Source organism: Aythya marila, assembly GCF_965140915.1.
Source record: "Aythya marila genome assembly, chromosome: 1".
NCBI classification, from domain to species: domain Eukaryota; kingdom Metazoa; phylum Chordata; class Aves; order Anseriformes; family Anatidae; genus Aythya; species Aythya marila.
The window spans coordinates 20911285-20939069 of record NC_139042.1 but is presented as its reverse complement, the minus strand read 5'-3'; the positions used below and the strand labels follow the sequence as shown (position 1 = coordinate 20939069).

At 40.8% G+C, this 27785-nt stretch overlaps 1 protein-coding gene across 3 annotated transcripts in view; it reads left to right on the top strand.

The window, feature by feature from the left end:
- Positions 1 to 27785, top strand: part of ATP8A2 (ATPase phospholipid transporting 8A2) — a 326460-nt gene that overhangs the window by 78120 nt on the left and 220555 nt on the right. For all 3 annotated transcript variants that reach the window (XM_082759713.1, XM_082759714.1, XM_082759715.1), the window contains 3 exons: positions 874 to 1013; positions 3336 to 3474; positions 7448 to 7512. In XM_082759713.1, the coding sequence (XP_082615839.1) occupies positions 874 to 1013; positions 3336 to 3474; positions 7448 to 7512 (344 nt within the window). The remainder of the gene's footprint in view (positions 1 to 873; positions 1014 to 3335; positions 3475 to 7447; positions 7513 to 27785) is intronic.

The following is a 27785-nucleotide window of genomic DNA, read 5'->3' as shown; positions in this document are numbered from 1 at the left end:
ATGTCAGATTATGACTGATATAACACCTCTGTTCACAGGGAAGTACTTGGCTTTGTTCCCTTTTCTAAAGTAGCATAAAATATTGGCATTATTGTGAAAACATGAACCAATGGTTTTATCCCTAAATCTGAAACCATTGATTCAGATTTATATTCAGCTTTAAAAAAAAAAAAAAAAAAGCCTTTTTTTTTCAGACTACCACATTCCCAGTAATTAAACCTTTGTATCTTATAGCATGTACTGCTTTCTGCTTAACTCATGCCAGGGAAAACAAAAAATCCTTACTTCTGTATGTTAATTTCTGTTGGTGGTCTAATAAAATGTTTTTTTATACATCACAGGCCCTGTTCCCTACTCCTTTGTGCAAGTGTAACTGCATTAATAATGGGATTAATTATGGTATTAATAATGGGAGTTACGTGCACATACTCAAGGAGAAAATAGTTTTTCTAAAAAGAAGTGAAATGAGCAGTGTGCTTGGTTGAGTAATATCTCCAATCATATGTAGACAGTTCTTTATTTAATTTGATTTTTAAACAAAACAAAAAAGTAAACCAAGAATGTTTTATATGTAAACAAAAATGATAAAAGATTATACAGTGTTGATCCAGTAATTCTTAGATTGCTTTACTGAAAATTAAGGAGAAGTTGGCATCCATTAAGCTATCTTGATTTGCACCAACACTAATAACCTAGATGAGCCAGACTCTTTAAAAACGTAGAGGGAGATTGTCTGGAATCCAGATTTCAGGAGTGTGCATTAAAAGCTTCTGTGGACTCCAGTGAGAGGGTTAGAATTTAGCAGTCATTAAGCCATTTTGCTGATACTCAGCCACCTTACACACTAAAAGCGCGCTGTATTTTGTTTTGTAGGTCTGAGGACTTTGTGCATTGCTTATGCAGATCTGTCAGAAAATTCTTACAGAGAGTGGCTGAACATCTACAATGAAACCAGTACGCTTTTGAAAGACAGAGCTCAGAAGCTGGAGGAATGCTATGAGATCATTGAGAAGGTAAAACAGATTTTTGAGGGTCAGATTCAGGTTCCCATACATGTCTTTTTTCCGTGGAATGTGTGTTGATACAGATTAACAAACCGTTCTTTTTGTTTTTTCAAGAATGAAATTGTATTCTTCATTAGCAACCTGTGTACGGTTGGTCTAACTTGATAGCAGAACCTGTATAATCAGCGCGCTGCACCAAGTTCCCATAGGAAGAAAAACTTCTTCCTTTTCCTAGGGCAGTCACAGTTCAAGTTTTTGAAAGCTGTTCTAGACACTAAACATTTCCATCTGTTCACGGGGGCCTGTAGGTGCATAGACTGAAACAATCTTACAGGAGACCGAGACAGCAACAGGAGCTAGAGTGCATGGGGTAGCAGAAACACTCCAGCAACTCACTAAGCAGCAGCTGAAGACTGGGTCTTGCTTTTCAAACTGATGTCTGTTGTGTCATCTTCTGTAGGCTGGCCAGTAGCGCTCTTGTTATCTAAGACTTGATTCTGGACATTTGTGTATTTTTTTGGCTTTCTGCTTCCTGCTGCATCATTCTCCTCTGTTATCACTTAAGTGAAAAATGATTGTGGATGATCAACTGGTCAGCATGGGTTTATTCTCTAGCTTGAAGACATCTTCTCAGTCCTTAAACTGTTTTTGGCCATTTATCTTCTGCCTCCTTTCCTAATTTAATATCTTGAAAAAGAGGCATCCACAGTTGTAGATTTGCAGTATGGGTCTTAGTAGTAGCATATTGGAAGGAGAAGAAAATTGATGCTATTCATTTCTTGTTAATTCCTTTCTTGTTAATGTCAAGGAGTGAGCAGGGAATTGCACCGGAAACTTAAATTTTTCTCAGAGTTGATGCTTCCTGTATTAATTGTCTGGTCTGTAGGCGTTTTTCTTCTAGATATGTCATGTAAATGTAATTAATAAATACATTGTTTTAACATGCTGACCTAAATAAGAGTGGGAGTGGTACTTTCAGTCTGAATGCAGAGGTCACTGGATCATAGTACAGGTGCATGGGTAGAGACAAACTTCAACTGGTTTCTTTGGGCACCTGTGAAATGGCTCGGAGGGCTTCAACGGATGCAAGAGCAACCTTGCTGAGGCAGCTTGGCCTTGCCAAGTGCTGTGCTGTCGTGTAATCACTTAACAAGTGGGTTTGGGAACATAAGCTGCAGTTGCACACTTGGACTGCGTTTGTTACCTACGAATGTTGCTTGTATTAGTAGGGCTAATGTTTTTTCTTTTTCTGAAGAAAATGGCTTACAGGAGTTAATTCCACTATCTTTACTTGTTGAATGTCTCATAAAAAAATTAAATTTTGTCGAGACCTGTAATTAATATCAGCCTACACACCTGTATGAATAACAGCTTCCCCTTCAGTTCTTTACTCATGCATACAAGCTGGAGCTGCACTGACGTTCTCTTCATCTGTTTTTGTTTGTTTTAAAAAATTACAGACCTTCCAAAGAAGAGAAGCTGTTACTCTTTCTGTTCAGTCCCTGAAATGGGGCACATAACTAAATTTATATCAATTTCTTTTAAATTGGACATGTTTACATGTCTGAGCAATCATTAAAAATGCTTTTAAAGTTAAAATTGGCAGAATAGATTGTGCTTTTTGACAAGGTTTATTTCTTAGTTTTTTTTTTTTGTCTGCCTGACTTATTTTCCTGTAACACAGCCAAATCTCTTCAAGCAATTGCTTTACAATTGCGTATGAATATGGCTAATGCTATTGTATGAAGTTGTTGTATGAGGCATTCTTTTCTGGCAGGCATCCGTATGTAGACTACAGATACTTGGATTGATTAATGTTCATACCATTTCTGTTACATAGATGTAGTGATTATATCCGTAAATAGTTGAAATAACTTTTTGCTTTGAGCAACTGTATCCAGTTTGTGTGCACATTTTCCAAGAGTGAAGTTAGTTTAAATGCTATGATGCCAGGTGACTTTCGTTTTGTGAGATTAAGCAAAACATTAACTGTGACAACTCATCATGTTCCTACGGTGATTAGAGAATGCTCAAGTGTGTATATATTTGTCCATAGGATAGCTTTGGAGTTGTGTAACTTGAATTAATTGCTCTTGAAACGCTGCCATCTTTCTGATCATAAACACTGGGTTCCATTCTATACGTCCTGAAATGTGAATTGTATGCAGAGGAAGTAGAATAGGCACACAAAAAACTTACTGTAGTGTGTATCGCTTGTCAAAATGTTGTATTAGCAATGAGGCCCAACATGTTGTTTTTAATTCCCTTTTTGAGAGTGTTCCAAGCAGAGATTTATCCTAAGAAACCAATCCCTCAAATTCTTTCTTTCAGGATTTACTGCTTCTTGGAGCTACAGCTATTGAAGACCGCCTGCAAGCAGGTGTTCCAGAAACAATAGCCACGCTAATAAAGGCTGAAATTAAGATCTGGATTCTGACAGGGGACAAGCAGGAAACAGCTATCAACATAGGTACCCATCTTTCTGCTTTGTCAAATTTGTCTGATTACATAGTAGATCTGCTGTGTGGGGTTCTTAGACGAAAACAGGGCTGCTTTTATAGTACACTTCGTTGGTAGCGGATGAGCATGTGGTAGCATTTGCTTTGGAGAGTTCGGGGTTTTTGAATGAAATCCTTGCTCTGAATGGCAGGCTAAATTCAGCTTCTTTAAAGGCAAATGGGGCATTGACTCAGCTTTGGTTAAGTGCAGTCCTTACCTGAAGAAAGAAGGCAATCTTGTAAGCTTGATGAAAAATGGAGGGCTTAGCCAGACTGTAATGTTTTAATTTTACTGTGCATTATATCTTGATTTCATTTTTATCATTCTTATGGGCTGTTTTTTCTTGGCTTTGATGGAGTTAAAGCCATCCAGAGGGACCTTGATAGGCTTGAGAGGTGGGCCTGTGCGAACCTCATGAAGTTCAACAAGGCCAAGTACAAGGTTCTACATCTGGGCCAAGGCAATCCCAGGCACAAATCCAGGCTGGGTAGAGAATGGATTGAGAGCAGCCCTGAGGAGAAGGACTTACCCTTGTGGTGATAATTGATTATGCTGTCTGGGTCCTTTCGTGGCCATCTCTACTTAATGACTGGCCAGCCTTACGAAAGGCCGCTCTTGGTCGCCAGCCAGTACTTCCAAGGTTAAAGCTGTCCTTGAGATTGTTAGGGTCAGCAGGGCCCGTTAGTCTGACAAAGCAGGTTGAGACAACTTGTAGGCTGCTGACCGACACAGTCAGCTTCATGCCAAGGTAGTTCCTAGTCCTACGTTGCCAAGTAGATGTCAGGGTTTCCTGTGATACTGCACCTTGTCTGTTGTTGGAGGTGATTCTGAGACAGCCGTCTGCTCCCTGTAAGTGTACTTGCTTTTTGCATCTTCTGAGTAACAATTAGAGGAAATGTACCACCTATTGCCAAGATATTGAAAGCACTTTTGCTGACAGTAATTGTACAAATGAAAAGCCATAAAATCTTCTTTTCTAGCAGTCATAAGTTTGGAGTCTCCCACAACGCCCCTACACACCTCTGTTTCTCTTGCCTTGACTCTGACTTCCCCTTACAGTGCACGTGTGTAGTGCACCTGAAAATACTGGCGACTCAAAGCCACGTCTACAGCTGCTTTATATTCTCCTCATCTTGGAAATCTTTCCTCTCCTGGAGTAATTCTGTGATTTTTCACTGGGGGAACCGAAGCGATGCCAGTATACATGTGTGTATCCCAACACAAAGTTTGAGCAGGGCTATGTGCCCTCGGTAGACGCGGAGGATGAGCCTTCTGGCCTCCCATGTGCTCTGTTTGCCTGCAGTGTGAGCATGCCCCTGGGCTACGATCCTGAACTCTGGCTCAAGCAATCTTTCTCCCAGGGTGCTTGAAGGGAAACAAGTCCCAGAAGTCCCCGATTCATCTGCTTCGTGGGCTTTCAGGCAGCCTTCTGCATTTAAGACCCAGACATCAGTTGACAAGCGTGGGTCGGCATTTTATATCTGGCTGCGAGCCAGCAATTGAACGAGTCAAAAGTGTTGGCAAAAATATGCCCTGATCTTGTAGAGCCTGTTTTTGTTTTGATAGTGCTGCCAAAAATAACTATTATAAAACGTTGTATATAAAATTGCACAACAAACTTCTCTTGTAGCTTGTGGGTTGCCAGCTACTTTGTTTTATACCAGTGCTAGTTTTTAACATCTTTATAGTCCTACAACTGCACATAGTGCATCGATGTCTATAAAATGTTAAGACTTGACTTAGACCCTCCTATTCTAAGCTTCATCTCACTCCTATTTGATGTGATGACAAGACACAAACTGAACTCAGCTGCAGCATTGCTTCTTCTGACTGTGATTTCCACGTCACACAGCAGAGCAACTTAGCGTTTTCCATTTTTTTCTTCAGCTCCAGCGGTCAAATGGCATCTTGTTCGATATGAAAAACTTAAAATGAAACAGTGAGCAGCAGTTTAGAAACTACAGCTTGCTGTTGCAGCTGCTTTTCCAATCACATGCTTCTAGAAAATCCTTTGAATTAGTTAAACTGAATTTGTAACAGCCTGCAGCAAGAATCTGTTGCCATTCCCTGGGGAACGAATAACCCTGACATGGAGAGAGGTGATTAAATTTGTCATATCCTCTTTTTCTCCCCAGTAAAATTAAGGAAGCAGTTCTTCAGCATGGGACTAACTTTTAAACGTGGCAAACCTTGAACTGACTTCTTTTCCCAAGTCAGTGTTTGTCTGTACCTGTTGAGGCTTCCATACTCGGTTATGTGCTACCACCTAAAAGACTTTTTCACTGGCAGAATCATGGACTTTTTGCAAAGCTTCTGTGTTGTAGGTTGCATTTCATTAGAATATATTCCCTCACTTTCCCACCAGGTTCAGTGTCATTCTGTATCTTGCTCTAAAGCAGAAAGTAAACTGCAGCTCGTTAACGCAGTTAGGATGAAAATGTTTTTGTAAGGTTGCATCTGATACTCATATTCCATGCAGCTGTAAAAATGAAACAAACAAAACTTCTGCAGGTAATCCAGCTCGCTATCTGAAGGTGATTGACTGCGTGATACGAGCATGCTGTCCACAAAAGAAGATGAGGGATTTTCTTTGTGACAGAAGTCATTGAAGCAGGCGTGTCAACCCTGGATTATACCTCTAGAAGTAGCCCAATTACAAAAAAATACAGGAGCCTGCAGAAAAGATTTGCATTACAATTGATAAGCTTGCGTGGTCTTCCTAAATAACCAAAAATCCCACAGAAAATGAATTCACACCTCAGTTGTTCTCTTGCTCTTGGGAGATAGGGAGAGAGGCTTAATCTCTTTACGCTGACTGTGGTCCTGCGTTTTGAACCTGTCAGCCTTGCAGTGGTTCAATGTTACTCTCAGACTGTAGCAGCCTACAGACTCCATTTAAGAAACATAAATGGACAAAAAAACCTCTTCCTGAGACCTCATTTTATGACAATTGTTTTTTGTGGTTGCTCTGATGCATTTGGATGCAAACATACGATAGAGATACTGAGAGATCATGGTTTGTATTTTGTTTTCTTGCATAACTTAGATAAGCAAGGAGGCTTACACGTCCTGCTTCAATAGCTGAATAGTCTGCTGCTTTACGAAGCCACATGGTTATGACACTGAAGAGAACTTGCGTGTGCTTTTAGGAGAATGCAGTAGGGTCGGTCTGCATCTTGTGACTTGCTTCTTCTCAGGAACAGAGTTGGGAGTAAACAGATTGTTCTGCAAGTGCCATGTGTATTTTTCCTGGATGTTGCTTTCTCTTTCATGTCAGTGACAAACGTGATAGAGGAGCTGCCAGTTCGGAGTTATGAAGCAGCACTGCAGTCACTGGCTTTTACTGTTACAAAACATATGAGCATTTTTCGTATTTGGTATTTTTGAGCATGTTTCTTGGTGTCCTGGTGAATGTATGGAACTACCTTCTAAGAGCTGCTCTAGACTGCGGTAACTTACTGCTTGTTCATGCCCCAGTCCTTCACTGAGAACAATCCAATCCAATTTCCTGATGCGTGGAGGAGCTGGAAGGGGCTGGCTGTGTATCACTTGATCTGTGTTGTTTGATGAAGCTCAGGACCTTCCACAGAAAACTCTCGGGTAAAAATGCTAGAAACGATCATTTCCGCTGTAGGGATAAAGCCTGTATTTACTGCATCTAATTAATACAGTGTTGGTTAAAGTGTCTTAAGTGCTGTATTTGGAGCTGCAGATAAAATGCAGTCTCTGTTGCTAATAAACTTGTCAGATTGGAATGTGACTTGTATGCAAATGCCTGTTTGGTAGGCGTAACAACTGAAGCAGCCTGCTTGGTGGGCATAACAGCTCAAAACAGAAATCCTCATCCTAACTAGAGATCTTCCTTTTCAGGTTGAGCCCAACTTTAATACTTTTTGTAAAAACAAAACAAATATTTATATATATGTTATTTTTTTCTCTTGCAGGGTACTCGTGCAGACTCATTTCACAGAGCATGTCTCTCATCCTGGTCAATGAGGATTCTCTAGACGTAAGTAATTAAGCAAATTCTGGTGTAGTTCTTGACAGAAATAAGTATTGCTCAGAAAAGGGGAATTTGTCAAGCTTTCTAGTTTTATTTCTCTCACTGGGCTTCAGGGGTAGCAATATAAACAACTCATTTTAGGAAGCCACTAATCATTACGTCCTAAGCATGCTAAAAGGGGTGACTTGTACAAAACGTGCTGCTGTGGTCTCTGATCCCCACCTGTACAAATCAAGCTGAAGCCTCAGCAAAAGGAACTAATTAGGTGGGAAACGGTGAGACCCGCAGTATGTTTTCAGGAATATAGTTAGGCTCTGTTATATGTGTAGGAGTAAGGTCTTGGAAGAAGGGTAAAACGAGCTAATTTCAATAGGCTAATTTCAATATAAGAAGCTATCTTCAGCACTGTGTGGAACAGCTCTGACAAAACGGATGTCTGAGCAAAATGTATTGTGAGCTTAGCTAAGTACTTAACAAGTGCCTGCAAGTTGTAGCCATGTTCCTCAAGTATGCACAGAAAGTGATTTTTTGGTTAGAGTTATTTATAGAGACAGGAGCAAAGATGTATAATCGGCACCTGATACTTTAATTTAGAATTGGCACTTCATCTTGCTTGACTTGACAGAAGGGGTGATGCAAAGCCTGTATCTCTGAGTACCAGAGGGAGTTATTGGATATCTGGACGTCTGGTGGATACTATTGTGGGGAAAAAAATCAGCTGGAAAGCTGCAGTTTTCCAGTTGCATCTATGTGATTTAGTTAACAGTTGTCTTGTGACAGTATTTTCAGCTCAGGCACAAGTTGATGTCGAGGCCCCAGCATCCTAGCTCATTAGGTCTTAGGGGTTCCCAGTGAATCCAAGGGGACAAGGTCCCTCTCCAGAGGAGGAAGGGCTGGATTACTAGTTTCCATGCAGCATAATGCACCCTGATGGGACCTCTCACACTGCTTAGTTTGAGCAATGAAAACTGTTACTTCTGCAACAGAAGTTAGCTATCTTCTTTATTTCTGCCTAGTAAGAGTTGTTTAAATAATTCTAGTTGGACAAGTGGACAAGGAAACTTTTTATTTTTAAAAAATGCCTCTTTGAATGTGCCAAGATTGCAGTACGTACATTCGGTTTCAATCAAATGTCTCGCTGAAGACTCCCATCTGCTCAGACGATCTTCTCTCGCTTTTCCACTTCTGTATGGCTGCTCTCTAAGGGAGCCGTTCCCTTCCTGTGGGATCAAAATACTGAGCTCCTGATGAGCTTTCTGCCATACTTGGCTGACTGGACCTTTTAACCCAAAAAATGATGCAGAACCTCAGTGGAAAGTGAGCCGCTGGTGGTATCTGTTCCCTGAGGCAGCCAGATGAATGGACTACAATCACAGGAATGTGAAAACTTGGATCCTTGCTCCCAAATGTATTGGGAACTCAACACAGTAGAAAGAAAATGGTTGTACTTGTTTTAGAGTTTCTTATTCTTTCTAAAACTGACTTAAAGCAGTATTGACACTTTTTTGACCCTGGAAATAAGATTTGTGTTTCAATCTGAATTCAGACTAGTCCCGCTAAATGGGCGGAGGCAAACAATGTGACTCCTGTGGTGCCTGTCCTGAAATAGTAAAAGACTTGGATGAAGATTCTCTATGCATAAAGGAAGGTGTGCAACCTGAAGACAAATCATGTACCTCTGTGGAGGAATACATTTACAGATATTACTGTAGGATTTTTAGACTCCAGAAAGGCTTCTATGTTTTATTTTTAAAGCTTGGTATGTTTTCGTTGCTTTCAGAAAGTAAGGTTCGAACTAATTTTATTTATGCAGTTGACATCCTTGACATATCCTGTTAGATTACTGTGCTTTTTAGAAAAGTTTTTCATTCTTGTCTAGAAACATGAGAAAACGGAAGCCTTTGACAACCGTTTGATTCAGTAGATCCGATGTGATGTTGTAAGTGCTGTTTTAGCAAGAATTCATTGTAAGATCACAGGTCCTCAGCTTGATCTGCTTGTAGTTGATGAGCTGAGTGTGTGGGTGAGGGAGAAGGCATGCTGACAAGGCTCCGTACTCCCTTCTGAGTCCCTTTCGGAGGGTCAGCTGAGCTGCCTGCTTGCCACCGTCAGTTGACAACCTCCACCTCAATATATCCATTAAATGCCAAACTGCCTGTAATAAGAACGTGAAATCTGTCCTTCCTATTGTTTTCCTAGCACAGATCTACAGAAGCAAAAATGGAAATTTATTTGGAAATGGAAGAGCTAGAGAGCAAGGGCACAGAAAATCCTGAAAGATGGGAACTACTGTACAGCAAAAAAGTATGGAGGGAATCTCTTATTTTCAAGTACTTAAAGGTTTACTCTGATTGCATTCTGTACTTGGTAGCAAACGTCCTTGAAACATTTCATATGCTCAACTTTTTCCCAAAGTTGAGATAAGAGAAATGAAGGAAGATTAATGCAGTGGGGAAAGTGAACTGAGAGGAAATGTCACTGACCAAAACATCTCACTTTCCTAAATTCTCTTTTCTACCATCAAAGGGCGAGTGAAGGTGACAGACCTACCAAGCCACTTGCTGATGTGAGATCTATTGCCCAGTTTCACCTTGTGAGCTTTTTTGATAGGAGGACAGCAAACTATCTCTGCAGGTTAGGGGCTAGGGACTAGAATCAAGTGAGGAGTAGTAGGGCAAACGATTGCTTTCATAAATGTTAATCTTTCTCATAAATGCAGTGGTCCTGTTTGGAAGTGGGAAGAAACAACAGAAGGGTTCCGTCTGTGCATAGCACTGCGTCTTCCACAGCTTGGAATCTTAGCTGATACCTTCTGTTTGCCCTTTCATGAGCCAAAAACGAGATCTAAGATTTAGAACAGCTCTAAAAAGATGGACATCTTTTTTTTTTTTTTTTTTTTTTTTTTTTTTCCATGTTTTACACTTGTGTTGTCTGGCTACTTTGAAGTAACATTACCTAAAGTTTGTAATTATAAAAAGCTGTGAAAATTATCCATTCTGGTCCTGTAACTTTAGATAAGTTATAGCTGGAGATGACAAACTTAGTCTCAGCTGAGTGTGTCTTTGGCAGAGGTTCTAAAGAAGAGGTCGTGATGGCTGTTGGAGTGATTTTAGTTTGAAAAGTTGTAGTTGTTCAACAATATCCCTTGTGCAAAGCTGAGAATTTACTTCAGATGTACCGTGCATCAGCATTCTTGGATCATTTCAGCATGTTACACTTGAAATACCTGTAAAATGTAACCACTGTTGATGTATTGCTGAAGAATGCAGAGTCCTTTATAAGCCATTAATAAGTAGGTTTTGGAAAAAGTGGCAGGTAAAACAGTATCTATTCCTTCTTGGTTCAAGTTCATAGAGTCACAGAATGGTTTGGGTTGGAAGGGACCTTAAAGCCCACCCAGTCCCAACCCCCTGCCATGGGCAGGGACACCTCCCACCACACCAGGTTGCCCAAAGCCCCATCCAGCCTGGCCTTGAGCACCTCCAGGGATGGGGCATCCACAGCTTCTCTGGGCAGCCTGTGCTAGGGCCTCACCACCCTCTGAATGGAGAATTTCCTCTTAACCTCTAATCTAAATCCGCCCTCTTTTAGTTTAAAACAATTCCCCTTTGTCCTATTGCTATCTGCCCGTGTAAAAAGTCACTCCATCTTTTTTATAAGCCTTCCTGCAAATATTGAAAGGAACTTTTAGCTTACTTCCAGCTAGACACTTGTACAAAAAAAAAAAAAAAGCTTTGTGGAAAGCAGGTATTGCATATTATAATCTTCTTTTGGCCTCTCATCTGATATATATTCCAAAAATTTAATGTGTGGAAGCGTTTGCTTATGGTGTTCAGCCATAAACTGAAGACAAGAGTATTAGAAGTTTTTTAGTAAACATCAAAACTAATGGAAGTGCTCAGGAAATAAATAAAAACAGAGGAACAGAACAATGACATGTCAGATGAGCAAAAACTCACTGATGTTTGCTGCTGGTCTTTCAAGTGAAGAAAATTGGTGATTACGTGGTACATCAGGAACACAGAGAAAATTTTGAAAGTGACTTCTTTAGCACAGATAATCTGTTGTCTTTTTTTTTTTTATTTTTTATTTTTTTTTCCAAATCAGGAGTGCAGACTCATGGAGCTTCTGAATTGGTGCATCAAAAAAAAATTTCTATTACATCAGTCTTGATTTTAAATCAAAGTTTCTATTTTTTTTTCCATGGTCAAGCACCTCTATCACTATTTTTAATATAGAACTGAGCTTTGCAAAAGCAAACCATATATTAAAACAAACAAACATAATTTGTTAATAATTACCACTGGTTCTTTTAATTCTAAGGTAGTTTGCTTCAGTTGGTTATTGCTATTTTTTTCAAGGTTGGATTGCCATAGTAAATATTTAGTTTGCATGTTGTAACCGTAACAGATTATTACTTGGCCTAAAATGTATCAATTGAAGTTGCTCATATGAAGTTCTGTAGCATTATATTTAATATATTCCACCTTTAAAATCCATTAATGCTGAAAACGAATTTTTACAGCATCCAAGCTGGGCTGAGAGCCTTTTAAATATTGATGCCCTTTCCCCTTGTGTGACTTTTTTCCCCCTCTCCTGCTCCTTGGCATGCAGCAGCAGGTGAGATGTGATCGAACAACTGTCTCGGCTTGTTTTTGAGAGCTAATTTTTTTTTCTAAATCATGCAGTTGAGGGAAAAATCAATCATCTCTGCTCTCTTTAGAGAACTACTGGGAATAGAAAAGACTAATCCCCTAGCTTGATTCAACTGAATTCTAGAAACTTAGCATAATGATCTGCAAATGTTTATCCCTTGCAGACTTAACTGCACGCGTACATATGCTCACTTGATTTTTCCTTCCTTTTCTTAATGAAGCTTCTTCAAGTGAAAATATTTTGGGCGCTGGATTTACTTGGAGTGTAATTCTTGGATTCAGTTCCTGTTTAATTAAATTGGAAACGCCATAAAGTCATCTTGCACAGCTCTTAACCTGGACAGAAGTTGTTTTGTTGGCGTCTTGTTGATGTTGAATTGTGAGAGCAGTGAGAGGGGAAGCTGAAGGGAAATCAGATGACCCAAAGAGGCCCTGCAAAGCTTGAGATAAGATCCTGGATATTGCAGCTGATAAATCATGGTTGTGGTGGTGGTGTTTTTTCTCTCCTTTCAGTGTGGTAGAAAGAAGAGCTTTCTGTGTCCATTGGCTCTCTCAGTTTTAAGTAACAGTAGCGAAAGGGCAAAACTAGATGGACCCAGTTCTGAACCTGTAATTACTAGACAGTAATTGTGTTAATAGAAAGGGATCTCCACTGTAGCGTGTCCTGCAGAATTCATGTGCTCTAGTGCAAGAACGTGCTCAGTGCCAGCATCTATGGATGGTAATCAGGCTAAAAAAATGTTTCCTCAGCTCTTTTTGCACGCTTCGTTGTTTGGATGAGCTATTAAACATAAGTAGGGAAAAATCTTTGTGCTGCCATGGTATTGTGTAGCATTCTTTAAAAACAAAACCAAAAAAAAAAAAAAAAAAAAAAGTAACCTGACTGTATAATTTGGTGTGCCCTGTTAGTGTCTTGGTGTTTGTAGGGAAGCTTCATGTGCAGTTTTCTTGTATTCTAGTAGTGAAGATGAGGACTTGAAGAGCTTGGCTATTTGTTAGTATCTTATTTTTGTTATTCCATAAGGTAGCATTTCTATGATGACTTTACATCCTATAAGGAAACTCTCTTACACATAAGAATGTCAACAAATTTACCTGATAACCTGCACGATCGTTGTTCTCATGGGCATGTTTCCTTCACGAGGTTTGAACGGAGTTGAAAAAAAAATAAAATCTTAAGGAATCTTTAAGGCACCATTATTCACTGTATTTAAATACTGATAGATCTGTAGGTTATTCGGTATTTGTGTCTATAAACTACCTGAGATCTCTGAAGAAGTAGAACTCTGATCTGATCATGGGATTTACCCTTCTGTCAGACATAAGCAGATCTCACTTAGTTGCTGCCTATGTTGTTTTTTTTTAATAACCACTGGGAAAACTAGGACTGCTTAAAGGAGGAAAACCTGAACAGTAGGCCATTAAAAATGTTAGTCAGCATGTCAGTTGTCAAGCAAAGAACATGGATTCAGTAGTGTCCTGTGGCTCATCAGGACAGAAAGATTTGTGTAGTGTTACGGTTTCCTGCAGGAAGGTTTTAGCTGCACTCTACAAATTTCTTTAGCACAAGCTAATTGGGTTGCTTCATATGAATCCGTGGTTCAAATTCTTGAGCAAAGCTACAGGAGATGGTGTCTGTCAAGCTCTGAGAAAATGTGAGAGTGCTCATCTTTTTGGATCCTGATGCTTCTGCTGTCGGAAGAAAACTTGTACATCTTGGTGGTGGCATCAAACTCTGGTTGCTCCCAAGGAATGGGGGAAAGCCATTGTCAGATTTTGAGACAAAAATCAAAGTTAATCTCTACTGGGAACTCCAAAGCATTGGGATCAGCTGTCTTCAGTCCTACCAAAAAGTATGGTGGTAAGGTGCCCAGATAATTGCTGGGATCAGGTGAACACATCCCAGACTACTAATGCCTTGTAGACACTTTGAAAATTACATTCTGTCTGTTGCTCAAGAAAGGAAATGGGGATTTTTTCCCTCTGCTGCTATCATCTGCCCAAATGCTTTCAGATTAAGTTAGTATTCTGGAAAACTGATCTATGTAGGCAAAATGACTTTTAGCCAACCATCAGCTCTCTGTCAGGTAGGCATCTAGGATATTCCCTTGGTGTTTGGGGGCCAATAAGTTGTTCAATTACCAGTTAGCTTGGAATTGTAATCATCTGTTCTGTGTAGTACTGGGAATTGGCAAAGAAAGCTAATTAGAAAAGCTATGGAACAAATGCAGTATTTCTCTATTCTCCAAAGTGTCCACTAACCAGGTAAATCTTCAAAAATGCCAAGTAGAGCAGATTGTTTTTCTGCTTTCCTTCTGAGGAACAAATACAACCTTTGCTAACTATAGTTATTTGATCTGCATAGCAAGTTAGCGGCGTGGATACGAAGATGTACAGCTCCTCATGTGAAAAGCTGCTTTGATTTGAGTCTACTGCATTAGCTACAAATAAAAAAATGTAGGTGTCACCTGGACCCGTAGGTCTGAGTACACACAGCACTGTGTAACCGAAGTGTTAGATTCCTGTTTTTTCAGGAAGCAATACTAATAAGCTGGAGCTGGGAGAGGTGAGTGAGTTGACCTGTTAAGTTTATTTTATCGTGCTTTCCTGTTTCAGCATTCACGAAGGACTGTTTTCCCTTATCTGTGGTGCTCTTTTTCCTGTCAGTGTTTTCTGACACTGGGATAGTTGGTTTGGACGAAATGGGGGCACCACAAGGAATGCAAGGACCTTTAGGAATCCTAAGGCCAGGTTTCTAAATAACTCTTCCATGTTGCAAATCCGGGAGGATAGAATGGTTGCTTTTTATTTTTTTATTTTGGATTTTTTGTTTGTTTGAAGTAAACTTTTCTACGTTACTTTTCCCATCATCTCTTCAGCTCTAGCAGTGATCACATTTGACAAGACCTAGCAAAGGTCTTTAGGCTGTGGGTATTTTAGCAGCTGGGGACTCATCCTTCTAATGTCTTGTCCATGCTATAGGACAGAGTAGATCATATTACGCAGAAGAAGAAAGAAAGCGTGTTGACTGAATTCCATGTAAAATTTGCTTTCTCTTTAGCACCAGTTCTTGTATGGCTGAGGAAAATGACAGAAAATGCTTTTCATCTTAAAACTGTTAATGACGTTCACATATGTGAAGGGTTCTCTCAACAGATGATCCTTGAGTGTTACCCAGCTCTATTTTCTGTTGTATAGGTAACAAATATAATGATGGCTTCCCTGGGGCAGTGAAGGAACTGTCTGTTTGCTTTGAAGATAGGATTATTTGCATCACACTAACATACTTCTTACTAATTAGCACAAGAGACCAATGAAACGTAAGGATGCATAATGAATGAAGCATGGTGACATTTTAGGGGAACAAGACGAAGAGTTTGTCTGATGTGTAGGTAAAGGAGTTATGGATCCTGATCCTCTTGATTGACATGTTTCTACAAATGTGTAATATTAACCAATTCAGGATTGTCTTTGTATTGGAGGGTAAGAACTGAACACTCCTTTCTTCTACCAGGATACTTACGTTCATGTCTGTTCCTCTGCTTTCACTGAAGGGCATGAATGCCTTGTTCATGCACATTTACGGAGTGTGGTGTTTGTGGGTGCTGATGTTTTGGTTTGTGTTCTGTTTGTTTTTCTTTACATAAGCAATTTTCCTTTCTTACCTTTAGGCCAGCTTAAAGCAGTAGGATTGGTTCACCTGCACTGTTAATTTAATGAAGGTAGTGGAGAACTGCTGCTTCAGGCTGAGAATTAGGGTATGGCTTGATTGCATTTTCAGAAAGCAAAGTTGAAGTTATATAGGTGTCTGTGATCTGATTTTTGTGGTTCACATAGTACTGATTTACTGCTTATGTTAAGCCCTTTTCCAAAGGTTAGTTTCACTTTTTTAAGAATTAGGGCATCATTCTTGTAGCTGAAGCTTGGCTATTTCTGTATGCCTGCTCATCCATCACAGAAAGGAATAAGTTTCCTTGACATTAGAATTAAGGAAAAAGACTTTATACATTTGGCTCATGCTAGAAAAATGTCTCATTACGTTTTGTTAGGCTGATTGGTCTGTGTCAGGAACTAGAATTAAGCAATTCTCCATCTGTAGGAAGTTAATTCCTGCCTGCGTAAGTGTTTCTTCTGCCTTTTAAACTTCTGCATCAACTGATCAGAAAAATCTTTTAGAAACGTCTAGGTTTTCACCTGCCTTTGCCATAATGACATATCCTTAATGCTTAACAGAGGTAGTGATGTTAGAGGGGCAGTTTTACTCAGTTTCATGGATAGAAAGTGATTTGCTAGAGAAGCTAAACTGCCTGAAGTTAGGTAGGAAGATGGTTTTGAGACAAAACTTTTTGGTTATCATGATTTGGGGTATCAGAATTCCTTGGGTAGTTTTATGTTTTCATTCTTTGTGACTTCAGTCACGTTCATGATTTATCTTAACGTGGTGTGATGCCATCATAGCAAGTTACCTGAAAATCACCGGCTTTTCTACAGTCTGAAACCTCAGTTTTATTGTAAGCAGTTTAGATTTGCTCTATAACACAGGATTTTGGAAAGAAAGGGCCTCAACCCTGCTGTAGGAGCGAAAGAGTAGTTGTCACTACCTTGAGAATTGCTTCAGCAGTTGGCATGTTAGGAAACCAACACTGGAAATGCCCAAGTGGCAGACCTTTTTCAAGTAATTCTGAAGTTCTGAAAGGTCAGAACTTTGTTGTTGTGTGTATATATATTTGATTTTTATTTTTTAGGAAAGCCTGGGGAATAGGAGTATTGTTCAGGGCTGGGGTGATTCAGATATCCTTTGATCGTGCCGTGCTGCAGCAGTGTGCATGCTTGTCACGCACTCATGATGAGCTTAGAGTTGGTGTCATCTCTTTCATTCTTGCAGGCTTGGATCTTGTGCTCTTATTGGCAAGTCCTTTTTTCTTCTATTTGGAAATAGGATAATTTAGGAAGAGGATCAAAATCCACAGAAAACTACTCACTTTTACCATGTGTTCCCTCCTACCTCACCATAATAAATGTAGATAGTGAATTTCTGAGTTTAAGTGTTTAACATTTCTGTGAGCGTGGTTCTTGGTAGGGTGCTTGTATTTCATGGCAGGCATCGCTTAAGCAAAATGTGGTCATAAAATGAAGTCTTCAGCTTTGTCACTGAAGCTCGCTCCTCGAGCTGTGACAAAGCCTGGTGTTGGGTGTGTCTTGTGCTGTGGGATGTGCTTATCCTGTGGGTGCTTCAAATGGTTTCCCCCACGTATCCTGAATTAGTGTTAGTTAGTGTTTTCCTAAATACAACACTACAGACATCTTGTGACAAATTATTTGTGTGGCAAAAGTAGCTAAGGAGAGCATGATTTATTTTCTGAATTGGTGGTTTTCCAACCCTTTCATTTTTCTGCTCTCTCCATAAATCTCAAATTTGTGCATACACAGGAACTGTCATAACGTTTAGACTTTGCAGTTTCCTTCTGGTTTGGTTGACTGAGCACTATGGTCTTGAAAAAACGAGTGCTTCCTTACCTCAAAGCAGCTCTCCTGCATCCTTGCTATCAGTTCAAACAATGTCAGATGCTCTGTTTATTTGACGCAGTTAGATAATAAGGAGCAGGGTTAAATGTTAGTATTTTTATACCAGTTGAAAATAGTCAAGCCAAAAAAAAAGTATAGTATGTCTCGACAGTTTCTGCAGAAGAACAGACTTGCCTGACTATTCTCTGTTGAGGAATGTACTATTCTCTGTCGAGGAATGTCATGAAGAAGCTGTGTCTCTGAGAGAAATCTATTTTTAATTTTGAGTAGGCTCTCCTGAAAGAAAACAAGGAATCCCTCCAATTCGGTTATTTATAAATACAACATGTTGCAGGGATTTTTTTAATTATCAGCAGACAAAACCAATTAACAGCTTGCAGAATTACTCCAGGGGAATTTTGGGCACATATAACACGGTGCATAACTAGAGGACAAATGAGCTCTCTGCAGGCAGGACCGCTGTAAGCTGTGGCTGCACAGGTACTTAAGGGATGGTTGGGTGCATGGTGCGATGCTGAGCTGCTGAGAAGTCTGAAGGAAAAATGTGAAGCTGATTTTCGAGTCGCTTAACTTTGGCTTAACTTTGGTGCATAATGCTGGAATTATGAGGACCCACAAGAAATTCGTTCTGTGCCGAGTCTTAAATCAGCTTGTTCCTGCCTCCTTGGTGAGAACCAAGCTGCCAGTGGTAAGCCCAGCTCTGATAACCCTTACTCACTAAGGGCAGCAACTCGCCCCTTAAGGGCCTGCACCACGTCCTCCTGCCTCTTGCTGCAGGGTAATGATGTTGAAATAACTGATGGGGAATTGTTCAGACAGCCTGACATTATTTAAAATAAATGAAACACTTCTTTGCCCAAATCCTGCTCTCACTTCTTGGGACAGTGCTAATACTGAATACTTGTGCAATTGTTGTTCAAGTTATAAAATGTGTGTGCTGCAAGCACGCCACAGCCTCGTAAAGCTCCCAGTTTTGGTCACTGCCAATGTTGTTCATGGACGGTTTCTGCTGGCCGAGATGGAGAAAGTAGGATGATGCTTCCAGCATGTGCAGTTCTGACACTCTACACATTCCCACTTCACTGGGGGTTAACGTGATGCAGCTCCCTCACCATCTAAAGCTTATTTAGGGAAGCAGCTTTCTCAAAGTTGCTCTGAAATCTTCTGTTTTGCCTGCCTTATAAAGCCTGGTTTGTTTTCTTCTCATCTCATGGTTATGCTCCCGATTTAAGGTGAGGTCCTAGATCCAAATGTGACTTTGTGTTTAGCATTTTGCAGGTCCTTATCTAACAAACAGGGCAAACAGTGACACTTTGGTGGAAGGCTCTCTGGAAAATGAGCTGACACAGTATAGCAATTCAGGTGACATAGACCTGCCAAAAAGCAAAGGTGTGGAAGCCTGATGATTATCTACATTATTCTTCTGCAAAGGTTGCTTCAGTGCATGTGCCTTTGGATCCTTTGGTGCTCCCTTACAGTAAGGTAAAGAGAACTGTTCAATACATGTTATCTGAAACAATAAAATAAGGAGCTCCTTCATCCCAGAAGGAAACCTGGATGTTAGCTCAGGCTACCTTCGCATCTCGTGTGCCTGAAGTCAGGCCACAGGGCTTTGAGAGAGAAATTCTTGGGGGGAAAGAGCACGAGGCAAGAACTGTTCAGCTCTGGAGTATTCCACCATGAGGCTGGCTCACAGAACTGCTGGGTAGGACCTTTGTGCTCGTGCAGACCTTCCAGATCCAAGCACGTGCTTCCTCGTTAGGCTAACACGCGTAGCTTGTACTCAGCGTTCAGCTGTGATGTGCTGTGACGCTCCAGGAAGCAGCAGTTAGCCCCTACGACAGCTCAGTGCTGACAGGTTATTCAGCACGGGATCGTGGCAGTAATGGAGTTGCGATGTTGTCAAACACCCCAATTAGGCCAACAGCCAGAAATGACGGTGAGTGGTTAGTGGAAGGCTGGCCATCAAATCTGTGGCCGTTTTCAGGGTCACAAGGAAGCTTTCCTCTGTTTCAAAAGATGGAGGGATCTGGTGTCTGTTATTAATTCCGACTCTTGCAGTTAAAGTATAGAGTTCCCTGAAATAACAAGATATAGCTATTTGCAGAAAGACAAGCTATCAGGTTCTGCACTAAAACTGGGCACCGTTTATGTGGCTAATTGTGGCCAGAGATGTCTGGCTTCGACAATTCTCTGCTCTCAGTGGGGAAAAAAGGGTCAGCAGAGCATGTCCGCTCTGACGTGGGGTTTAGTAATCGGTAGAAGTCTGGGAAAATGTGGATGAATAAAACCAATTAATAGTTAAGGGACTTTCTGTGATCTGGATTTGTATGGTAATATCTATCATGTCCGTATAGCAATAATGTTTTCCTAACTTACCTCTAAATAATATAAGGAAAGGGGGGATGAGTTAAAAAATTAACTAGCTGCTTTCTTTTTCAGAACTTTGGCTTTCTTTTCAAGTTATTAAAACTTAATTGCTATGTCTCTATTAGGTTTAATATTCTCAAGTTCCCAAGGGATTTATAGTTCTGTGCAGAGCTTGACAGACAAACTCTACAGTTCAGTAGACAGAGTTAATAGGTTTAGTAAATATTAATAAAATAAATCTTCTGTACAAGTAAATCTTTAGGGAAATTACTCTGGTAGTTTAATTTTAAAAAGAAATGTGATCTTGATGATTTTGTGGAGTTTTCTTATTAAAATTATTTTTAGTAATTGAGGCGGGTATCATATTTATTAGATAAACTTTAATAAAACTTCAGATGTATACATGGGGTAAACTGATAGGGAACTGAATGGTGTGTTTTTAAAGCTCTGTGGGAGGGAAAAAAGCCCTTTGTAAGTTAGTCATCACTTCAGGGAATGCTGTTTGTTTGACTAGAATGGAGAAGTTTGCCTGGGGCTTTCTTACATAGCACCTTTATACTCTTGGCTAAAAAAATAAAAAATACAGGAAACCATCAGCACGAAAGCACATCGGGTGCTGTGTCCAGCTTTTCCAGTGAGTGGATCCCAGTGTCTCTGGGCAGCAGTTACACAAGGACACCAAGTTTTACTTCCAGTTGTTTCTAGGGTTAGACAAAAGCAGTCAGACGAAGAGCGTGCAGAAACACGGTGCAGCAGCAGAGCTGGAGACTTGCTTCCTGAGCTATTTGCCCGTGCTGGGGAAATGTCATTTTGCTCTGGCTATATATTGGATTAGATTGCTTAAGATGGTTGTACTAAAATTAACAACATTCAAACTTGACTGGTTTTGGAAGCAAAGATGCTTCTGAGCATCTGAAAAGCCAGTGTAAAGCACCAGTTGGTAATGTTACCCAAATGAGGACAGGCTCGACATTATAGGTTGCCCTGTGACTTCTTACAATGCAGTGTAATCATTCCTTGCAGCAGCAGTTGACAACACATGTTAATTTTAATGATATATATATTTTTTCCTTTTGAATCTGCAAGGAATGAATAACCAAGTCTGCAATAGAGGAAGGGGATCAAATGAGTTACCTTGAGAGTCTGGTAGGGTAGAGTGCTGAGTGCCTCTGGAAGAAGATGCTTGGGGTATGGTTTTTGGTGTTTGTTTTTTTTTTTTAATGATAGAAGTTTGTGAAGCTACGAAATAGAAGCAATTTAGCTGCTTAGCTGGTTGAGGTAGGAAACAAAATAGTAAAACAGCCCTTGAGACAGATTGTTTGCCTAGTGGTTTGCCCAGCACCCAGGAGCCATGCGAGCCTTCAATAAAGAAATCTGCAAATGAGAGGGATTATTCTGGCAAGAGTGTTAGCAAATGTCTTTGCCAAGAATGAGTCATTGCTATTTGTCAATATAGGAGTAGAGTGCCGTGCTCAATGAAATAAAAAGTTGTTGCTCTAGCTATTGTACAGAAGTGCAGGGGAGTTACCTGTTATTAATCTCCCAAGAGCAATATAGATGTTAAATAGAACTTTATGTGGTAGTCACTCGCAGAAAAATTCTCCAGCTAGGTATTACTCAAACTGTGTCTTAAAGTGAGTGGTAAAGAGTCACCTAGGACCAAGCAAGCATCCAGCACATTTCATACTGTTATAAGAGTTGAAGTACTTCTACTGATACTGACCTAACTTCTGCAGGGAACTTAAATGAGCGGACAGCCAAGGTAACTAATTGCTGGGTGTCGCATACCCAATGCACACGAAGTCCTGGAGTGCTGCTTCTCCTCAGTCAGTGCAGCATCTACCACAAAATGGCCTAGTTCCTTACTAGGATTTTTGGCTATTAATATACACACAGTCTAATCGTTTGTGTTTTTTTTTTTAATTGGAGGGAAGCTTGTTACGTATGAGTGCTTAACAGAAGCCTGATGCTAACAGGGACTAAAATAGGCAGAATATTTTAAAGGCTAAATAGACTAAAAATAACACGGACTAAAATAGGAGGAAAAATCCTCTTTTATATCCCAATAAGTTATTGAATAGAAATACATTCTGCTGGAAAAATTGGCAGTGTGTTCTTTAAGACCATGTTTGCTGCCTCATAAAATGCAGTTTCAATGCAATCCTGAGCTTGGGTTTCCATGTACAAAGGGCTGGCTACAGCATCCTTTCCCATTATGCATTTCTGGAACACATAATGCTTTACGAGCAAAGGTTAACTAGGGCCTGAAGGAAGCTCCGAGCAGGAAAGTACAGATATATTTGTAGCAATGAGGACCACTGGCCAGCCCAAGGATTATTGCTGCTGTGTATTGTGTAAAAGGTAGAACCTCTGTTGCTCAGATCTGTCAGCATCTTCTGAAGGAAGTTCTGCACTAACTCATTGCAGTGTCCAATGGTGGATAATTCCCTGGCTCCCCCATGATAGGATTTCAGTTCACGTAGTCAGAAACGTAGCCTGAGTCATTTAAGAATGAATATTTCGCTCTTGGGGTTGGAAATATTGTTACCGTAACTGTGTGTGACTCTACACTGTATGTAGAGCTCTAAAAATCTTTGTGGAGCTGCCTTTTGAAGTTAAGCATTTGTACAGAAGAATTGTTCTTAGCAGCTGAATGTATCTTGTGAGGATTGCAAAATAAGTTATCGGAGGAATATGCAGTACCTGGAGACTCGTGAGACTGAGGAAAAAGTAAGTCTTGGCATCCCTGTGAGTTTCAGAAATATTGCATACAGTCACAAAAATTGCTGTGATAAACTTGTGTATTTTGGGCACTTCTGATTCTTATCAGAACTCATTTTCCCCCACATAAAGCATTTATTGGCTTCAGCTGGGAAAAAGCTTTTTGTGAATGTTGTTTTATATTTAAAATACTGACTTGCTGAACCTTGGTTGTTAATTGTTACATTTTAGGTAGTATTAAATTTGACTGTGCATAGCAAAGGGAAGTTTTCTATTCCTGGGCAGCTTGAAGGTGCTTGGAATAGGAAAGACTTTACTACTATTATTATCACTATTTTTTTTTTTTTTCAAAGCAGTCATAGTTGAAATAACCAGTAATGCTGTCCAGGGAGTAGCTGAGTGGAGGCACTCCCTTCCTTTAATATACAAAGAAGCCAGTAGCCTAGCAGCCCTCACTCCTGCTTGTATCCTGTTCCATGGCTCCACAAGGATGCTGCAAGGCCAGACCATCCCCAGAGAGAGCCTCTCTGAAGCTGCCGTCAGGAGAAGGGTGCGAGTTCACACACATCAGCCTTCCCCAAGGGTAGAGCCTCTGCCAAGTAGGTAATGGCATTTGAGGGAGTCAAGTAGCAAAACAAAATCTCAGCCTACTGACTGATTCAGGGGTATCTTGGTGTCTGTGTCATCATCTTTTATAAATCCTAATTCACTTCTTATGTTTTTCCTGTTTTAAATTCCTCTAGTCGAGGCTTCAGGCTGTTCAGGAACCTCCAGCAGTGCACTTCTGAAGCTAAACCCAGCCTCTTCTGAGCAGGGAAAGCTGTGGTGTGGTGACAGCATATGCTGAGGCAAGCATGTGTGTTTGCTTTTCCCAAAAACCTCAAAATAAAAATCATTTGACTTGGAAATGAAGTAGAAATCGGCAGAAATGGTGACAGTTTTTATTGAAACATCTGGCCCAGCTGTAGTGAACAAGTCTGAACAGCCAGGCCCAGCTTCTCCTGGGACACTGACCTTCAGCACGGGCAGTGGCTGGAGCCTGCTGCTTTCCACGTGCCCTGCAGCCAGGGGCGAGCTGGATGCCTCGTGTCTGCAGTCTCCACAGTGTGAAACTGGGGGCAGGCTCAGGGATTTGGACCCGTGCCACGTCCTGTTTGCTGTTGCTCACACATGCGCTGCCAGTTGAAGCGAAATCAACTGGTCCAAGCAAAGCTTGTTTGTACTTGCTTTCTATTTTTGTCCCCTTATTGCTCATTCATTTGCTGTACTTGAATTGTGGGACAAAAGGCTCACGTTTCTTTTGGTGCTATGAAGATAAACAAGAGCATTGAGCATGGATTGATCTCTGTGGAGTTGTATAGAAAATCCTCTCTGCAAGCAGCTTGACTGAATCTTATTTGAGCAAAACAAGTACACAGACTGAACAGGCTGGCTTGAATAAAAGCAGTTGGCTAATTTGGCCGTGCTTTTGCCATTTTGTGATATTATGCTTTGCAGGTAGTTTAGCTAGGGATCCAATCAGCTAGCTGAACAAGTACATAGCTGTCTGGATCTCTGCATATTTAAATGAGTTTAATGACAATTTCTTCAGTTTTTGTATTTTTAACATGCCCTGCAAATGCCAGCCTGAGTAGCTCTCCTGTCAAGTTCCTAAAACTATTCAGTAAGTTACTTGTTCCTATAGATACAGCAGGTGTTCTGGTGGTACAGGGCTATTGTTCATACAGTGAGAATGTTTATCAACATCATGTTTAGAATCATAGACTCATAGAAAATCCCGAGTTGGAAGGGACCCACAAGGATCATCGAGTCCAACTCCTGGCACCACAGAGGTCTATCCAAAAATCCAGACAGTGTGACTGAGAGCACAGTCCAAATGCTTCCCTAACTCCGACAGGCTCGGTGCCATGATTGCATCCCTGGGGAGCCTGTTCCAGTGTGTGACAACCCTCTCAGTGAAGAACCTCTTCCTGATATCCAGCTTGAACCTCCCCTGTCGCAGCTTGACACCATTCCCTCACATCCTATTGCTGGTCACTAAAAAGGATAGATTGGCGCCTGCCCCTCCGCTCCCCTCATGAGGGAGCTGCAGGCCGCCATGAGGCCTCCCCTCAGCCTGCTCTGCTCTGGGCTGAACAAACTCAGGGACCTCAGCCACCCCTCATATGTCTTCCCCTGAAGGCCTTTCACCATCTTCGTAGCCCTTCTCTGGACACTCTCCAACAGTTTCATGTCCTCTTTGTACTGTGGTGCCCAGAACTGCACGCAGTACTTGAGGTGAGGCCACACCAGCGCAGAGTAGAGCGGGACAATCACCTCCCTCGACATGCTTGTTTTACCCGCTAGTGTTTCTACCTCCTCAGCATATGCCCCTGCTTTCTTTAGCAGTGCAATTGATACTTTTCAAAAAAAACTAATTCAAGGTGAAGATTTTTGGTCCTGCTACCATCCTCCCGATGAGCTACTGAGCTTTTACGTTTAGCTTTGGGGCATGAGGGAAAATCCAGTTTGCTGCATCGTGGCTGTTCCAGCCTTCTTTCTTCAACAGGTTTCATGAAGTTTCCCAGGAGTGTCTGGAGGCTTGTTTTTCAGGGCATGCTTGGTATTTTCTTGACTTGGGGTGCTCCTCAGCCTTTACCTGCTCAAGCATTTTCAGGAACTTGGCCACCATTTGGACTCAAGCACAAGGATTGTCAGACTCGAGCATCTTCTTCCCAGTGGCTCGTGAGGGCTGCCTCAGGCAGGGCAGGGCTGCCTTGCTGGCTGGCTGCCTCCTCTGCTCTGGTTTATTACGAGCCCTGAGAGGGCGCAGACGGGCCTGAAGCCAGGAATGAAGTGGCCAGAGTAGCCTGTTGGACGCTGCATATTCCCTTAGGCAGCCCCTGAAGGGCAGGATGTCTGAATTAATTCTTTAACGAGTCAAAGTGATGTTCAGGGACTCAAAATGAGCTTAGGAGTCCTTACGGCAATTGCCATCAGATGGGGCCGGTCAGTAAATGTGCGTGTTCCTGCTTTCCGAGAGACTTTGGGGAAAGAGGCGAGGTCATGGAAGCACAGCTCGTATCAGATCCTTCTGAAAACACCTTTGTGTGTTTCTTTATTACCTAGTCAGCCCTGGGTAAAAAGAAAAAATATATAGTCCAAGGAGCGCAAGTAACCTCTGATGTTTGTCATGCTTTAAAGGTAGAAGTGAAATCTCAAAGGGTATTTCAAGAACTGTAAGTTCGCTCATATTTCTCTTCAATACCTGTATTGTATCTAAATCAAAACCAGGGCTTTAAGAAAACAAGTCGGGTTAAAAGCAATCTGCTGCTTAAAAGCCAGTTTTATTACAGAGCTCGCCTGTGCTAATCTGCTGCTCTGGAACTTTCTCAGCTCTGCTTGGAGAAACAGATTTGATAGTACGCGAGCACTTGAAAGGAAGACTAATATGACAGGTTGGCCTGTTGCATGCATGGGACTGCCTTGAGTAGCTTTCAGTTTATAGTTTGCTGTTTGGCTTAATGCTCAAAGTAGTTTCCTTTTACTTAAGTACTAGAATAACTTTGGCTATGCTCTCTGACAGCGGTATGGCCTCTGTTACTTACACTACCATGCAACTGAGCTATTAACTGCACAGATGCTAATAGTGGCTTTTTTTTTAAGGGGGATTTTGGAGAGGAAACTGGGAGTAGAAATCTAAAAGTAATTGAAATTGGCTTTGCCTTAGCCCCCCCCCCCCCTTTTTTTTTTATTAGTCTGTAGAGAGGAAAACTCTGTCTTTCCAGCCTTATTTTGATGTCTTACAGATTGACTTTACCTCATACAAAAGGTACAAACAGAACTTATTTTTTCACACTAGAGACATAATGTAGCTTAGAAACGCTAGATGATTTTTCATAGTGAACATGATTTTGGGAAGGTGCTTGTCTGTACTGGCAAGATGCTTGAGCACCAAGGTTATGTTGAAGCAAACCTGTCTTGTACAAATCGGTCTGCTCAATTCTGTTTCCTGTGGATGGCATACTTTCGGAGACGAGACAGGTTGTCTCACTGAGTATTTGTCCCACTGTGGCTACTGTTAGGTCTTTTATTCATTAATGAATGCGGATTTCGTGTTTGTTAACAATGGTAAAAGTTCTTCAGTATACTCTTGGCTATGTTATTGGCTGTTCTTTGTCTTCCTTGCAGAAAAGTTTGTCTACTGACACTGAATCAGGGCGATAATTATGTCAACAAATGATATTATATACCTACCATCGTATTATAATGGTGTGATGCTGTAAATATGCACTACTTTATAGGTATTTCTATATACATATATAGATTAATACCTCTGTTTATTCTCCTGCTAGTAAATTATAAGCTAAATGTTAATGCCCAAGCTGCAGTGTCATCTTTTTTTGTTTTTTGGCTGAGTTCTCCTTGGTAGTTTGTGGCCACCCAAGTGTACTAAACAAGCTTAATACAGAAACATACGTTTAAGACTGCAGCACAGAATCCCATACCTTCATATCTAAAGCAGAAGGTTGTGGTATCTTGATCTGAAGATAGCTGGTCAGCTAAGAGGTTAGCTTTTCTTTGGGAAATGACTTGGCAGATGCAAGTTCTGAACAAGAGCTTGCTCCTACTTGGGGAAAACTGGATTATTTTACTGAAAAGAGAAAAAGCGACTGGGACTTGTTTGTTGAAAGTAGAAGGAATTGAAACAAAAAGCCTATTTTGCTGAATGCATTTAATAAAGCTAAAATATCAAAACATAAAGACACTAAGGCATTCTAGCTTGTTAGCAAAACTAACAGGCAGCTTCCTCTTGGCAGAGTACAGTCGCTTTTAATAATTACCCAGATGTGTTAGTGTGCAGAACAAGAGTTTCTTTCTTGTGCTTTCTGTAGTATGAGTCACAAGCTATCTTGTGTGTATCGTAGGCTGTTCTGTGGTCAAATGTCTAATATGTATGGATAGCAATAGACAGTCCCATATAGAGCATTCCGGAAGAAAATGAAAATGGTGTAATCAGCCTAATCC